At 43.7% G+C, this 15,847-nt stretch overlaps 1 protein-coding gene across 1 annotated transcript in view; it reads right to left on the bottom strand.

Annotated features, from left to right (window-relative positions):
- dnah1 (dynein, axonemal, heavy chain 1) overlaps window positions 1-15,847 on the bottom strand; it is a 217,222-nt gene that overhangs the window by 36,114 nt on the left and 165,261 nt on the right. Inside the window, exons 57-61 of the mRNA XM_055647806.1 lie at window positions 10,165-10,356; window positions 8,743-8,874; window positions 7,265-7,390; window positions 4,227-4,346; window positions 1,592-1,741 (exon numbers count right to left, since the gene is read on the bottom strand). Coding sequence (XP_055503781.1) covers window positions 1,592-1,741; window positions 4,227-4,346; window positions 7,265-7,390; window positions 8,743-8,874; window positions 10,165-10,356 — 720 coding nt within the window. The remainder of the gene's footprint in view (window positions 1-1,591; window positions 1,742-4,226; window positions 4,347-7,264; window positions 7,391-8,742; window positions 8,875-10,164; window positions 10,357-15,847) is intronic.

Here is a 15,847-nt window from a genome sequence, read left to right as displayed (position 1 = left end):
TTGCCCATTTTTGGCCTGATTCCAGGAGAGTTCATAAGTTCTGGTCAATGTTCAGGACCCAGGATAACTCTTTCCTTTCTGTGTACCAAACCATTCCTAGCTCTGTTACATCTCTCCTGCTGATGGGACAGGATGAATCCAGGAATTGTGATGGAGGAATCAGTCTCATTGGCTGTAAGGTACGATTATGCAAGTACAATAATGTCTGGTTGTTGCTTGAATAATCTGTCAGATATTTCAACAAGTCTCAGAATATTGAAAGAAAGTCTTTGCAAAATCAACTGGGTTATGGTCAATTTTGGCATGTCTAAATTCAGTACCTGAATTAAGGCTGTTTGTTCCATCAGATTTTATCCTTTTCCTGCTTAAGTAAAACAATTTGATACATCCAAACAGCTTGTCATTAGAAAAATGAATCATATTCTCATTCTAAAATGGCACAAAGACTAGATAGGTAAGGAGACCCGATTTCCTTCATTGAAAGCCATTAGTGAACCTGATGGGTTTTTATGACAATTTGGTAGTTTTGACTGGAGATTTTTCATAAACTTACACATTGATGACATGTCTACATTGTACAAGCACTATAATGGGATTTGAACACGTCTCCAAACTGTTGGCCCAAGCCATTGGACTTCTGATCTGCTGACTTAACCACCTCAACATTGCATCATCAGGGTGCAGATCATAATTTTCTATTAATTGTGAATGAGAAACTAACAGTGGATGACTTCCTGAGTATGTGCATCTGGTGAATGTGGGTCTGTGTGCTAGGGACATATAGTCAAATTACTAGACTAAGTGGGACCCATTGGGACCCAGCATCACCAAATTCAAGTGCAGTTTCTTACCACTTCAAGCAGGGTGCAAGGCCACCAAATTCAAGTGCAGTTTCATACCATTTCAAGCAGGGTGCAAGACCACTACAGACAGCGAGTCGTGACCTGTCCCTCCTCCATCTTGCAGAGACTGAGCCAGAGACTGAGAGACTAAGATTAGACTTTTAATTATATAGAAGGCAAGGCAACTTTAATTAGGCAAGGCAATTTAATTAGGCAAGGCAACTTTAATTAGGCAACACAGCTTTAGCATTTCCAAACCAAAGGCAGCACAACTTTTGCATTTCCAAACCAAAGGCAACACAGCTTTAGCATTTCCAAACTATATTTTCAAACCACATTAAGGGCACTGACAGGTCAGTACAACCACTCACAGTTTAGTAGACACGTGTTCAGTGTTATTCACAGCTCAGGCTGAGGGACGTGTCCCTCTCGCTCCCCCATCTTGCAGAGACTGACTGATGCACTCAACACTTCCGGGTTTTATAGTCCCTCCGGAAGGGGCGTGGCCTTCAGGAGAGAGAATCTCAACATTTTTTTAAACACTAATAACTCTTTTATTTTTCATCGATGGGAAAGATCCTCTTGTCCTGCGCAACGCAGGGAGACTCTGCGTAAGATGGCCAAAAATCACAGCCATAAGTGGCAGCGTTTTTTCTAAAATCAATATACAGAACAACAGGAAGTGGTCAAGATCAGACTTTTAGTAATATAATAAAAATATTACAGCCAATATGTGGCTACTACTTTACCATTTTCAATAGTATGGGTTCCAGGGCTGGATCCAGTTCTTCCCTCACATTCTCCAAAAGACAAGGCTTTCCAAAACGAATGGCATTCTCAAGACTCCGCAAGAAGTCACGGTCAGACATCTTGAAAATATCTAGTCCTTGGTCTCGTTCCTGAAGAAGACAAAAAGATCAATCAAACTGATTAGATTAGTTCTTCACTTTCTGGGTGAAAGATTCCACTCTTTGAGAGAGAGTTGGATGAATCAAATTCAATTTCATAACTTCTCATGGTGTGATTTGAGATCTTAATTTAAGATTGCTCATAGTGTACCATAATAAAAGCACTCAGTTTTATACACAAAATGCAGGAGTAACTCAGTGGGTCAGGCAGCATCTCTGGAGAAAAGGAATATGTGACATTTTGGGTCTGAACCCTTCTTCAGAATTCCTTCCGACACACACTGCCAGTTTTATTTGTGTGGTTGTGTGACTGAATGCACACCTGCAATATTATACTCTCAATCTTATCTATTCTCCTGGAGACATTGCCCATTGTATGCTGCTTGACTTACTAAGTTATTCCATCATTTTCTGTCTTTATTTCCGAATTCGATTCTCAGCCATATTTTATTTCTGTACAAGAGTGTGAGTTTCCCTCTGATCTATCATTAAATGTGGTATTGTTCATTTATAAATCCAGACAGTGGGTGTTAATAATGGATGACTTCAATGATTTTCAGCAGTGAAATGCTGTCACCAAACATGAGAAGGAGAAGAGATGGACTTTTCCAACTGTCTGGAAACCATCTTCTCGTAAACCATCTGGGATCAGCTAAGATAGGGACCATGTCTATTGGCTTAGTGTCATCTTCAGATTAGCATTGATTCTATGGTCTAGATTGTGTATCTATAAATTAAATTAAAATCACATCCGTAACACTTTTAAGAAAAGGTATTTCAAGCTCAAATAATTGGCATTGAGCATTATCCAATGTCACTGGATAATAGAATACTGCAGTGTAAAATTCTCAAAGTATTACAATACAATACCATTTATTTGTCATTTGAACCTCACATGAGGTTCAAACGAAATTTGGTTGGCAGGTAACGGTATCAACATCAGTGAGTTCATTTCAAAATCCAAGGCGGAGCTATGGGCACGCGCATGGGCCCCAGCTATGCCTGCCTCTTTGTAGGGTAGGTCGAACAATCCTTGCTCAAGGCATACAGTGGCCCTATCCCCAAACTCTACCTCCACTACATTAACTGCATTGGTGCACCCGTGCAGAACTTACTGACTTCATCCATTTCACCACGAACTTCCATCCGGCACTTAAATTCACCTGGACCATTTCCGACACCTCCCTACCGTTTCTAGACCTCACTATCTCCATCGCAGGCAATAGACTTCTGACCAACATCTACTATAAACCCACTGACTCCCATGGCTATCTGGACTTCTTCCCACCCTGCTTCCTGTAAGGACTCCATCCCCTACTCCCAAATCCACGTCGCATCTGCACCCAGGGTGAGGTGTTCCAAACCAGGGCATCGGAGATGTCCTCATTCTTCAGGGGACGGGGGTTACCCTCTTCGACTATAGATGAGGCACTCACCAGGGTCTCTTCTATACCCCGTAACGCTGCTCTCACTCCCCTTCCCCCCCACTCATGACAAGGGCAGAGTTCCGCTTGCCCTCACCTTCCACCCTGCCAGCCGTCACATACAACAGAAAATCCTCCGACATATTCGCCACCTCCAATGGGATCCCACCACTGGCCACATCTTCCCATCTCCTCCCCTGTCGGCTTTCCACAGAGACCGCTCCCTCTGTAACTCCCTGGTCAATTCTTCCCTTCCCACCCAAACCACCCCCTCCCCTGTTACTTTCCCTTGCAACCGCAGGAAATGCTACACTTGTCGCTTTACCTACCCCCTTGACTCCATTCAAGGACCCAAGCAGTTTTTCCAGGTGTGGCAGAGGTTCACCTGCGCCACCTCCAACCTCATCTATTGCATCCGCTGTTCTAGGTGTCAGCTGCTCTACATTGGTGAGACCAAGCGTAGGCTTGGCGATCGCTTCGCCCAACACCTCCGCTCAGTTCGCAATAACCAACCTGATCTCCCAATGGCTCAGCACTTCAACTCCCCCTCCCATTCCGAATCCGACCTTTCTGTCCTGGGCCTCCTCCATGGCCAGAGTGAGTCGCACCGTAAATTGGAGGAGCAGCACCTCATATTTCGCTTGGGTAGTTTACACCCCAGCAATATGAACATTGACTTCTCCAATTTCAGGTAGTCCTTGCTTTCTCCCTCTTTCCCCTCCCCTTCCCAGCTCTCCCACAGCTCACTGTCTCCGCCTCTTCCTTGATTCTTCCCGCCCCCCCCCATCCCCTCATCAGTCTGAAGAAGGGTCTCGACCCGAAACGTCACCCATTCCATCGCTCCATAGATGCTGCCTCACCCACTGAGTTTCTCCAGCATTTTTGTCTACCTTTGTTTGTTCCAGCATCTGCAGTTCCTTCTTAATCATTTGTATGGTGATATGTTTCATATTTTATATTCCTCATACCATACAAAGCTGTTTAGTCTTTACAATTGCGAGTTGTCAAGTTTTTCAAACATGAGTGTCCAATGTGATACAGATTACCCATACCAAATTTTTAATCCATTTATTTGCTTGACCTTGTGGATCAATGAACAGCGGCCATCGTTGAGTATATTGCGCAATTATTCCATTCTCAACAGATAATGCATCTTTGGGAAGACCTGAAATCTATGAAACAGAATGTCTATTAACAAATATTGGTTAATTTGAAATGAGGATATAACATTAAAAAAAATTAGAACAATGCTATTCGGGAGTTACATCAAGAGAATTGTCTTTCATACAGAAGGTCATGGAAGATAAAACAGATGGAGAGCATACAGTTCAAAATATTAAAAACATTGCCCTGAATGGCAAGTGAATGAACTTTTCTTCATAACTTAAAACTTTAATTCCAGCTCTGGAGGCTGGCCTCCTATACACATTTTGTTCTATCTATCTATATAATATTAAAACTCTGTGTGTGTCTGGCTGGCTGGCTGTGTGTGTTTCTGACTTGTGGCTGCCAGCCTTTGATTCGTTGCTATGCCAACGTCAGACCCAGAAACGCCGAGTTTTTTTCCATTTCGGTAGAGATTTCACTTTTCATTCCAAGTATCCACTCCTCATTAAATTTTGTCGTGTTTATGTACACATTTTTAATAAAATCCTTCTCCCCCCACTCACTCATTTTGTCGCCTCCTGCTGGCCAGCGACCATAACGGCTGCTGGCGCCCGCATCTCGCCTCAAAGACGCCATTTAAAAACAGCCGCACTGCTGATTCCTGAGCCGCTTGAGTTGGAGTACCACGTCTCCCGTGGGGGCTACGGGTAGGGAACGGCTGCGTTGGGGGAGCAGACCCAACGGGTCTGCACTTGGTCTAGTTATTAGATAAAATTACTACCTTATTCGTGGAGAAATCTGATTACAAACTAGTCATTTACCAACATTCATAGTGCCAGAGGCTAGCAGGTTATAAATGGTGGGAATAAAGGGTTGTTGATTGTGGAATCTAATAAGAAAGGATGGTGATATGTGGAACCAGAGAACGGAAAAACGGCAGATGGCTACAGCAGTGGTATGAATAGGGAACCCAATTGATTGAATGGTGATGGATATGCAGTTGGAACCTTCTGGGAGTGGGGAAGTAAACTGGATAATAAGGGTTTGGTGGTGAAGGAAAGAAGTATGTGTGTGAGTGGACCCATGCAGATTTGCTAGAGAGAAAGGAACAGAGGAGGTGCAGTTCGGCTGAAATTGCAAAGTTGAATGTTCACAACATTGGACGTTCATTTCCCAGGGACATTATATTGCATTTGGCCTCAGCCTGGCAATGAAGGACACTTGTGGATGGGAATTTAAATGGCTTGTGAGCTCATGATTGTCATAATCAATAGAGTGCGGGTGACAGGCAAAGAGATCACCTAGTCTGTGTATGGTCCTGCTGACGTAGGGGAGGCAATCACGTGAGCACTGAACGCAATAGTCGAGGTTGAAGATGATGAAGGTAAAGGGCCTGTCCCACTAACGCGACTTTTCAGCAACTGTCTTCGATCCAGCTCGAGAGTACTCGCCTGAAAAACCTCGAGCTGGATCGACCGTCAGCGATGAAACCGTGAGCTGGATTGACCACACACACACACACACACACACACACACACACACACACACACACACACACACACACACACACACACACACACACACACACACACACACACACACACACACACACACACACACACACACACACACACACACACACACACACACACACACACACACACACACACACACACACACACACACACACACACACACACACACACACACACACACACACACACACACACACACACACACACTGCGGGGGCCAGGGAAAGTGGGGGAGCGCTGTCTGAAATTCACACCCGCGATGAACAGGAAGGTAAAAGACGGCTGCCACAATGTACGGCAAGTCCTTTAGAGAGCGCGGAGGGGTGAGAGGGGGGAGGGGAGAAGGAGTGGAGACACTTTTAAGCAGCCAGACAACTTTTAATAAAGTTTAGCGGGCATTTAACATTACCGGTCGGTTTTCCTAGGTCCTGAAAACTCCAACGAGCCAATTAAAATGCCCGGTCAGCAAAGGAGATTGCCTACGGCTACCCTCGACTGCCTATAACTACATAGCGACCCCACTCCACTGCATTACGAGTTCAAAAGAATCATGCCGACCAATTTTTACTCGCGGAAAATTTTTCGGCATGATAAAAATTTTTCCTCGACCAAACTGAGGCCACGAGTATGCGGGAACTTCCCTGGAGCATGAAGGAGAGTTCCAGTGGCCTCCTAGGACCACGTGTCATCCATGCTGCGAGTTTGAGTCGAGAACAAAGTCTTCTAAAGTCGCAAATTAGGTCACCGCAGTGGGACAGGTCCTTAAATATCTACCTCACCAGGAAGGGTTGTTTGGATCGAGCTGAGGGACTAGGTATAGGAGCAGGTGTTGGACTTCCTATTGTTGCAGTGGTAAGTGCTTAGAGATGGGGAGGGATGGTCTGAGAGGGTTGGGTGAACGAAGAAGATGGCATCGCAGAAAGCAGAAAGGCATGGATATGGGAAGATGTGACTGGTGATGGGTTCATGTTGTAGCGGGCAGAAATGATCTTCTTATCGAGTCCACACACAAGATTAGAAACACACTTCTCGGCATCTGCATACAATGGTGTTGGTCTTGCGCTTCTTGTGCTTCTTGTGCGTGGTGGTGGAAAGATTGGTGAAAACAGGGCCGCGACATGAACGCTCATTCCTTGACCAGAAATGAAGAAGAATGATATGTAGGATGCGGGAGCAGGTAGGGTTTGTACTTTGTAGTTCATTCATAGATAAGCAGATCCCTACCCCTCCACCCAGCCGATCACAGACTAGAGTGATCTCACCCTTTAACTTCTCATATTCGGGGAGCGCAATATACGCTTGCTGTTAACATTCTGGGTAAAGTGTGTTTCTAAATATATTTGCCACATTTTATGTTGAGGTACATCAACCCGTTAGCAAAATGTCAAATATAACAAGCAAGCTCTCTGACTAAAACTATGGCCAAATTAAAATAGTGAATAGAACCCACCTGCCAGGTCCTTATGTTCACAGGTTCTCCTAATGTTGAAGTCAGACTGCATTCTTTTGTGTGTGGAACACCAAGTGTAAGAAGCTTATGTAGCCATTCATCATTCATTGCTGCACGATATTCTCCCTACAGAATCAATTGCAATGTGGTCATGGCAAGGTCAACTCAAATGAGCTGATAAGACTAACTTACACTGGAAGCTACCATACTGTAATGTATTACAACCTCAATTTAAACAAGTGTGTGTGTGCATTTCTAAGATTAAAATCCTACAATGTGATAAAAATTATATACTTCTTTCAATCCTAATATGCATTCTTCTATTATTCTGTATGATCGTAAGGTGATACAAAATCTATGCCGAGAAATTAAATTTTAACATGATTTGATGTGTTAAATGAGCACTGTGCTTAATGTTAATGCCCAATCAGGGTCCCTACAAACAGAAAATTCACGAAGACATCTTGATTAGGGTAGTTTGCCCCCAAAACATCCATTAAGCCACAGCCCGTATGGTTTCTGAAGGGATCTTTCTCCATTTAGTATATCTGTAAACAATTTTCTGATCACCAATTCTAGATGGGCATTAGCCCTTAAAGGCATGCTCCCCATTAGAATCACACAGCAACAATAGATAATGATAACAGCAGTGAAGTAAGAGGCTGTAGTGAATTAAGGTGGTGAAAACCTTTAAGACCCTAAGATTAGAATGGTGTGGTAGGAGGAGGCTAACACACTACCCACAAAACTCACAGAAACATTGAACAATGCAGCAATACATTTCATGATCTAGCTGCTCATTTCTGCTCACCAGCAGCAAAACCACCTACTGTCAATTGTGACACTCTGTGGACGTCAAAAAGTGTTTAATCAGCCTGCATTGAGTTCTAATGTTGCCCCCGTCAGGTATCGGAATGTCAACCGAATATCCTTTTAATTCACAAGTAGGGTGATTTGCTTCTACTTTAACTGCAAGTTCATCAAACATGGGAAGTCTTAACCCCCTGAGGCAATATAATGAAGCAACTGTGATTGCTTCATTGTTTATTAGCTATGAATAAACAAAAAAGAGTGATCCCTATAAATGTAAGATACTTAATATCCTCTCGCTGCCTCTGAAAGTTAAGTAAATATTAGGAGAAATATTGACAGTTATTTAATGGTATAATTAGGTGCATGAATGGTCAGGAAAATGTTTGGTGTGATGTGGTGAATAGCACTTGGATTGGCCCTGTCCTATTTCATGATAGACGAATATTCCACATGAACGGTGTTAAGGTATGTAAACATTTTTATGCATGACCTACACATACAAAAAGGGACAAATATTCAAATTTTGAGACTGTAGAAGTTACAAGTTGAAAAGGCGAGTCTGATGCAATGTGTTGAGTTGAAATGACGTAAAGGAATCTTTCCTACGCACTGGAGTAAAAGGCAGATTCTGTCTGAAGTGAACTGAAAGGCTCTGTAACACTCACCGTGAAAGGACCCAGGTAAGCTACAAACCCTCCTGAAATGAGCACATCCCCAGCTACATTAATGATCATGTTGTCCAGATTCTGGACAGTTTCTTGCCAGCGAATTTTTTCATCAGACAATCCATTTATTAGCTATGAATAAACAAAAAATATAGTTAAACCTTAAATTTAAAAGCCGTAATTTCCTCTATTTGTCTTTGTAAATTGTGTAGATATTAGAATTTTTAAAAAAAACTTATTTTTCAGTATTGCAAAGAATGGGGTATACTAGAGGCTTACAAAAGATCTGAAGAGAGTTAGAACATAAAACGGTACAGCACAGAAACAGGCTATTTTGCCAACAATGTCAATGCCAAACATGATGCCAAGTTAAACTAATCTCTGGCTGCATGTGTTCCATAACCCTCAATTCCCTGCATATCCTTGCACCTCTTTAAAAGCTTCTTAAATGCTACTATTGCATCTGCCTCCACTACTATCCTAGGCAGCATGCTCCAGGCAATCACCGCTGTAAAAAAACTAGCCCCACACATCTCCTTTAAAGTCTACCCCTCTCACAGTAAAGATATGTTCTCTAGTCTTTGACATTTCCATTCTTAGAAAAATATACTTTCCGTGATACTTTCTGTTTTTAATGAAAATAAATATTTTACAATATATATGTTAGTATTGGGAACAAATAAAACATTGGAATTTAAATAATTATGGGATAACAGAATTTTATTATTTATTATTAAGAATTCTGCAGAAATGAGTCAATGAGTCTAACACGAATTTCTTTATCAAGAGACAAGTAATGATGTTTTGCTCATAAAGTCTATGATATTAAACTTCGACACGATAAAACATGGCTGGAATTTATTTTGTCCTTTGATGGATGGAAGTTTCGCCAGTGAAGCAGTACTGAAATTGAAGCAGAGGAAGCCAGTATTGGAGAAGGAAATAAGTGTGAAGAAGAGGATGTGGAGTAAGCAATTGAGTTCAGGATTTTGAGATTCTGGGTAGATTGGTTCAACTGTCCTGTGAGAGGAATCGAATCAGAACAAGTAGAGAATCTGACTTAGTTTTACAGTGTAATATTATTCAGAATTTGATGTTTGACTAGCAATCAGTGGTGAGAGAAAGAGGGAAAGATTGAGAATAAGATAGATATTCATTTGTCAGCTTACACAAGCAATCTTCGTTATATCTTACGATAAACTGTCGCTAAGGAAAATGCAAATAAGGTGACCAAAGAAGGATATTTGAAATTATTACGGTAATTGTGTGGAGTGGGAATCAGAATTTGGATATTGCATGCGATGTATTGCAATGTTTACACAGTGTACAGATAATTATTTTACATTTCAATCAGTTGAAAACTGGTTTAGAGTCAGCAGCTCACACAAATAGTGGGTGTAAAATGGAAAATAACGCATTTACCTTGTCAGCTCTGATTAGCCTCTGCTCACACTGGTCACATTTATTTTCAAGTTCAACCTTCTTTGCTACACAATCCCTGTACTTAGATTCAAGAGCAGCTATCCCAAGTTCCACTTCATCCAGTTGGTTCTTTGCTTTTTCTAAGATCTTTTGAGTCACAGCCAGATCTTCCTGAGCTTCACGGAGAGCATGCTGCATTACGAAAAAGCAAATACAAAAAAGCTGTTACTGAAACAATATGCTTCAGAATTACATATTTAGTATAGTATATAATGTGCATAATCCCATATATTATATAGAGAATAACAACATAATTTCATCTTTATTCCCACAAAAATGACTCACAACTTTTTGGTTTAAGGATCATTTAAGTCAGAAATTTAAGCTTTTATCATTAAGGCTCTTCATTGAATCAGAAAATTAGAAAGTACAAAAATAGATACTTATATGACTCATCTAGTCCTTGCCGACTATGATGTCTATCTATATTAATCCATTTGCCTGCATTAGGCTGGTATCCCTTTATGCCTTTCCTATATAAATCCAAATTCCTTTTAAACATTGTAATTGTATCTGTCTCTACCATCACCTCTGACACTCATTCCAGGTAACTGCCTCCCTCTATGTGGAAAAACGTACACCTCAAATCTTTAAATTTCTCCCCTTTCACCTTCAATTTGTGTCTACTAGTTCTTGACATCACATTCTTGGTGGCAAAAAAGATTGACTCTCTATCTTATCTATGCCCCTCATAATTTTCAAAATAAAGTCAACCCTCAGTCCTCTACATTTTACATTGAGAATAAACCCAGCCTTTCCAATCTCTCCTTGTAACTACAGCCTTCCACTTCAGGCAATAGCCTCGTGAATTACAATTGCATACTTCTATAACCCTCCAAGCTGGTTACCAAACTCGCAGAACTGGGTCTCTGCGCATCCCTCTACAATTGGATCCTCGACTTCCTCATCCACAGACCACAGTCTGTTCGTATTGGTGGAAATGTGTCAGACTCGATAACAATCAGCACGGGAGCACCTCAAGGCTGCGTGCTCAGCCCCCTGCTGTACTCACTCTATACTCATGACTGCGTAGCCGATCATAGTGCGAACTCCATCATCAAGTTCGCTGACGACACCACTATCGTGGGACGTATCACTGATGGGATGAGTCCGAGTATAGAAGAGAGATTGAGCAACTGTCCATATGGTGCCAGCACAATAACCTGGCCCTCAACACCAGCAAAACCAAGGAACTGATTGTAGACTTTGGAAGGAGTAGGATGGGGACCCACAGTCCCGTTTATATCAACGGGTCAATGGTTGAAAGGGTCAAGAGCTTCAAATTCCTGGGCGTGCACATCTCTGAAGATCTTTCCTGGTTCGAGAACACTGATGCAGTTATCAAGAAAGCACATCAGCGCCTCTACTTCCTGAGAAGATTACGGAGAGTCGGTTTGTCAAGGAGGACTCTCTCTAACTTCTACAGGTGCACAGTAGAGAGCATGCTGATCGGTTGCATCGTGGCTTGGTTCGGCAACTTGAGCGCCCAGGAGCGGAAAAGACTACAAAAAGTAGCAAACACTGCCCAGTCCATCATCGGCTCTGACCTCCCTACCATCGAGGGGATCTGCCTCAAAGAGGCTGGCAGCATCATCAAGGACCCACACCATCCTGGCCACACACTCATCTCTGTGCTACCTTCAGGTAGAAGGTACAGGAGCCTGAAGACTGCAACGACCAGGTTGAGGAATAGCTACTTCCCCACAGCCATCAGGCTATTAAACCTGGCTCGGACAAAACTCTGAACATTATAACCCATTATTTGTTATTTGCACTTTATCAGTTTATTTATTCATGTGTTTTGTAGTCAATGCCTCTTATGTTCTGTGTGCTGAAGCAAAGCAAGAATTTCATTGTCCTATCAGGGACACATGACAATAAACTTGAACTTGAACTGGAACTATTGCTTCAACATTATTCTTAAAATGATGCAACCAAAAATGGACACAGTTTTCAGGGTGCAGTCCAACCAATGTTTTGTATAGTTGCAACATGATATTCCAAATCTTATACACAGTGCCTTGGCCAATAAAGATCATTGCTTTCTTCACTATCCTATTCATCTGTGCCCCAACGTTCAATGATCTGTGAACTTGCAGCCAAAGGTCCCATTGTGCATCAATGCTCCTCCCATTTATTCTTATACGTCCTGCCAGAATTTCAATTCACATAGTGCATTACATCACGCTTGTCTGAATTAAATTTCATCTGGCACCATTCCACCATACTTTCCCACTACCTATTGCAACTCCAATTTTTGTGTAATTTGTAAACTTAGTAATCAGACCACTGTTACAAGGGAACAGATCTTAGTAGAACAGAAAAAGGTTCACTTGTCTGTTTGTGCTGGAAAAAGCATGCTGCCATCTGTGTTATAATGCAATTCCATCACTGCTCCATTGTGACCTTCCAATATAGCATAATTATCACAGTTGCCATATATATTCCAAAACAATACGAGGCGATCAAATCCTGCAGATGCCAGTGTTGATCCATTCGAGTGAAATTTACAACAAACTTCTCCCTCGTGAACCATAAAAAGCATCAGAGAGGCTTGAAGACGTGAGGTTCTTGGTCCCACCTGCAGCACGGCCTGCTGCGGGCTCCCCTGCACTGAGGACAGCATCTTGTTGCGGGGGTGCTTGGCCTGCACCAGCGCCATATCGTTTGTTATTTCTTTTTACCAAACATTTTCTATTTTATTTGTCAGTTCCTGAGGGACTTCGCCAAATGTCATAAAGTAACATGTTCAAGGATCTGACTAGTGGAACAGAAAGAGGCTCACTCGTCTGTTTAGTTACAAATCAGTTTTATTGGCAAGAGAGAACAAAAACAATACTTGTCTTGGTATGCACGGGGTCTGGTTTACAGCAGCACATCTCTCTCTCTCTCTCTGCCTCCATCGGCGTCTCAGCCCATCAATAAACACCTCTCGTACATAAACTAATCTCTGGCTTACTGGTGCCTGCCTTTATACAGGTAAGAAATCAACTGTTGAAGTAACAGCCCGGTAAGTCCTGGCCAATAGCGCTGCTCTCAAATTCAAACTATAACCAAACGGCAAACTATAACTCCCCCCCCCACCCCGGAAACAAAATGCTATCAGCCGCAGACTGGCCGTAAAGCAATACACAGCGCTACAGACTTGCCGCACAAATCAATACACACAGCACTACAGACTTGGCATGTTAATCGATACATACAGCCCTGCAGGTTTGGTGTAGAAAGGTTTAAACAGAGCGCTGTCAGCTTAGTGCGTGGGCATTTAAACAAAGAGTTGTCGGCTGCAGCGCTATGGCTCACAGACTGTTTGGGCAAAACCTATACTTACTAAAACTCTCATCTTGTCCACTTCCAGTTTGTGTTTTTTTTTTAGTGCAACAACGGTATCCGTGGGGTGGGGTGGGGGGGGGGGGGGGGGGGGGGGGGGGGGATTGATGGGGGCGGGAATCAGTCTCCCTCACGACAGAAGGGAGAGGAGTTGTACAGTTTGTTAGCCACAGGGAAAACGCCTATGGAGTTCTGTATTTCATCTTGGAACTTGTCTGTTGCTGAAGGTACTCCTCAGGTTGACCAGTGTGTCAAGGAGGGGGTGAACTGTATTGTCCAAGATGTTTTGCAGTTTGGGGAGCATCCTCCCCTCTACGACTACCTCCCATGAATCCAACTCCGCCCCAGGATGGAGCCAGCCTTCTTGATTAGTTTGTTAATCCTATTGCCTTCCGGCCCCAGCACATGACAGCGACGAAGATGGCACTAGTTACCACTGATTGGTAGAACATCTGCAGCATCTTACGGCAGACATTGAAGGAGCGGAGCCTTCTCCAAAAGTACAGCCGGCTCTGTCCCTTCTTGTACAGGGCCTCAGTGTTCCTGGACCATTCCAGTTTATTATCCAGGTACACTCCAAGGTATTTGTACACCCTGGTAAACTGCACATCCACACCATTGATGGAGACAGGGGACAGAGATGTTCCGGTCCTCCTAAAGTCCACCACTAACTCCCTAGTCTTGTTGGTGTTGAACTGCACGTGATTCAGCCCACACCACTCAACAGTCGTTGACTACACCTTTGTATTCAGCTTCCCTCCCTTACCGATGCAGCCCACAATTGCAGAGTCATCTGAAAATTTCCTGCAGGTGGCTGGTGTCCTAGTTATATCTGAAGTCCGAGGTGTAGATGGTGAACAGGAAGGGAGGGAGGACTGTCCCCTGTGGGGCCCCTGTGTTGCTCATGTCCACTACCATGTCCGAGACACAGTTCTGTAGCCTGACATATTGTGGTCGTCCAGTCAGGTAGTTGGTGATCCTGGACACCAATGGAGCATCCACCCTCATCATCGTCAGTTTGCTCCCTAGCAGTGCAGTACTGAAGAAGTAAAAAAAAACATGACTCTCACAGTCCTTCCTGGCTTATCCAGATGAGAACAGAAATGATGGAGAAGGTGGATGATGGCGTCCTCAACCCCCATCTTTGTTTGGTAAGCAAACTGCAGGGGGTCCAGGTAGGGTTTAACAAGTGGTCGCAGGTGCGTGAGCGCCAGCATCTCCAGGGACTTCATGACGTGCGATGTCAGCGCCACAGGTCTGTAGTCATTGGAGGAGCTGGGACGTGTCCTCTTTGGTACAGGAACCAGGTAGGATGTCTTCCACATTACAGGAACCATCTCCAGGCTCAGGTTGAAGATATGCTGGAGTACTCCGCACAACTGACTGGCACATACCTTGAGTACTCTTGGGCTGACACCATCAGGACCCGCGACTTTGCCTGGGCATAGTTTGTTCACCTATTTCCTCACTTGCTCAGTCTTGATGGTCAGATGCGACAAAGAAAGGGCAGAGGAAGTGGACCAGGGGAATTGAGGGGGGAGGATGGGCAGAGACCTCACCATCAAATTTATTAAAAAATAGGTTTAGCTCAAATTCTATTCCATCTGAGAAACTTGCACTCAGGGAATCCCAATCAATATTGAAAAGGTTGAAATCTTATACTGTTATAGCCCTACTACTTTTATACCTTTCTGCAATCTACTTTCATATCTGTAATTCTATTTCCTGCTGACTATTGTGTGTCCTAAGCTATAATGCCATCAGTGTTTCCTCCTTTCTTCTTCCTTATACATAGCCACATTCAGGCATGGAAATCGCTATCAAAACATGAGGGGGACACAATTTCTCATACACACGCAAGGTTTCGGAGACTTCAGCTGTGGGCCCTGTGGAGGGTAATTTCAGCTCAATCTAACGCTAAATCAAGCTCAACTCTGCCTGTCTCGCCGGGTTAACCTACAGCCCTGCCTGGACTGACTGGGACACCAGTCTGGAGCTGTGAAGCTAGTGCTGCTTCTCCGCGCTGGCCGTAAGTCTGGGCCGTCGTTCCCGTAAGTCCAGGCAGGGCTGTAGGTTAACCTGGTGGGTCAGGCAGAGTTGTGCTAGATATAACGCGGCTTCTCTGCGCTGGTGTGGGCCTGTGGGCACCGCCCCCGACATCTCTGGTCACCCCCGGGCATGGGGGGGGAGTGGCACTCGGGTGGGGACAGGAATGGTCCAGTGACGGTTCGGCAGCGGTTGCAGCGCCGGAGACCCGGGATTGATCCTGGCTGCGGATGAGGCACAGGTCTGT

The sequence above is a fragment of the Leucoraja erinacea genome, chromosome 16, assembly GCF_028641065.1.
Source record: "Leucoraja erinacea ecotype New England chromosome 16, Leri_hhj_1, whole genome shotgun sequence".
Classification (NCBI taxonomy): Eukaryota; Metazoa; Chordata; class Chondrichthyes; order Rajiformes; family Rajidae; genus Leucoraja; species Leucoraja erinaceus.
Note: the sequence above shows the minus strand (reverse complement) of the source record. Positions and strands in the feature narration are given on the sequence as shown.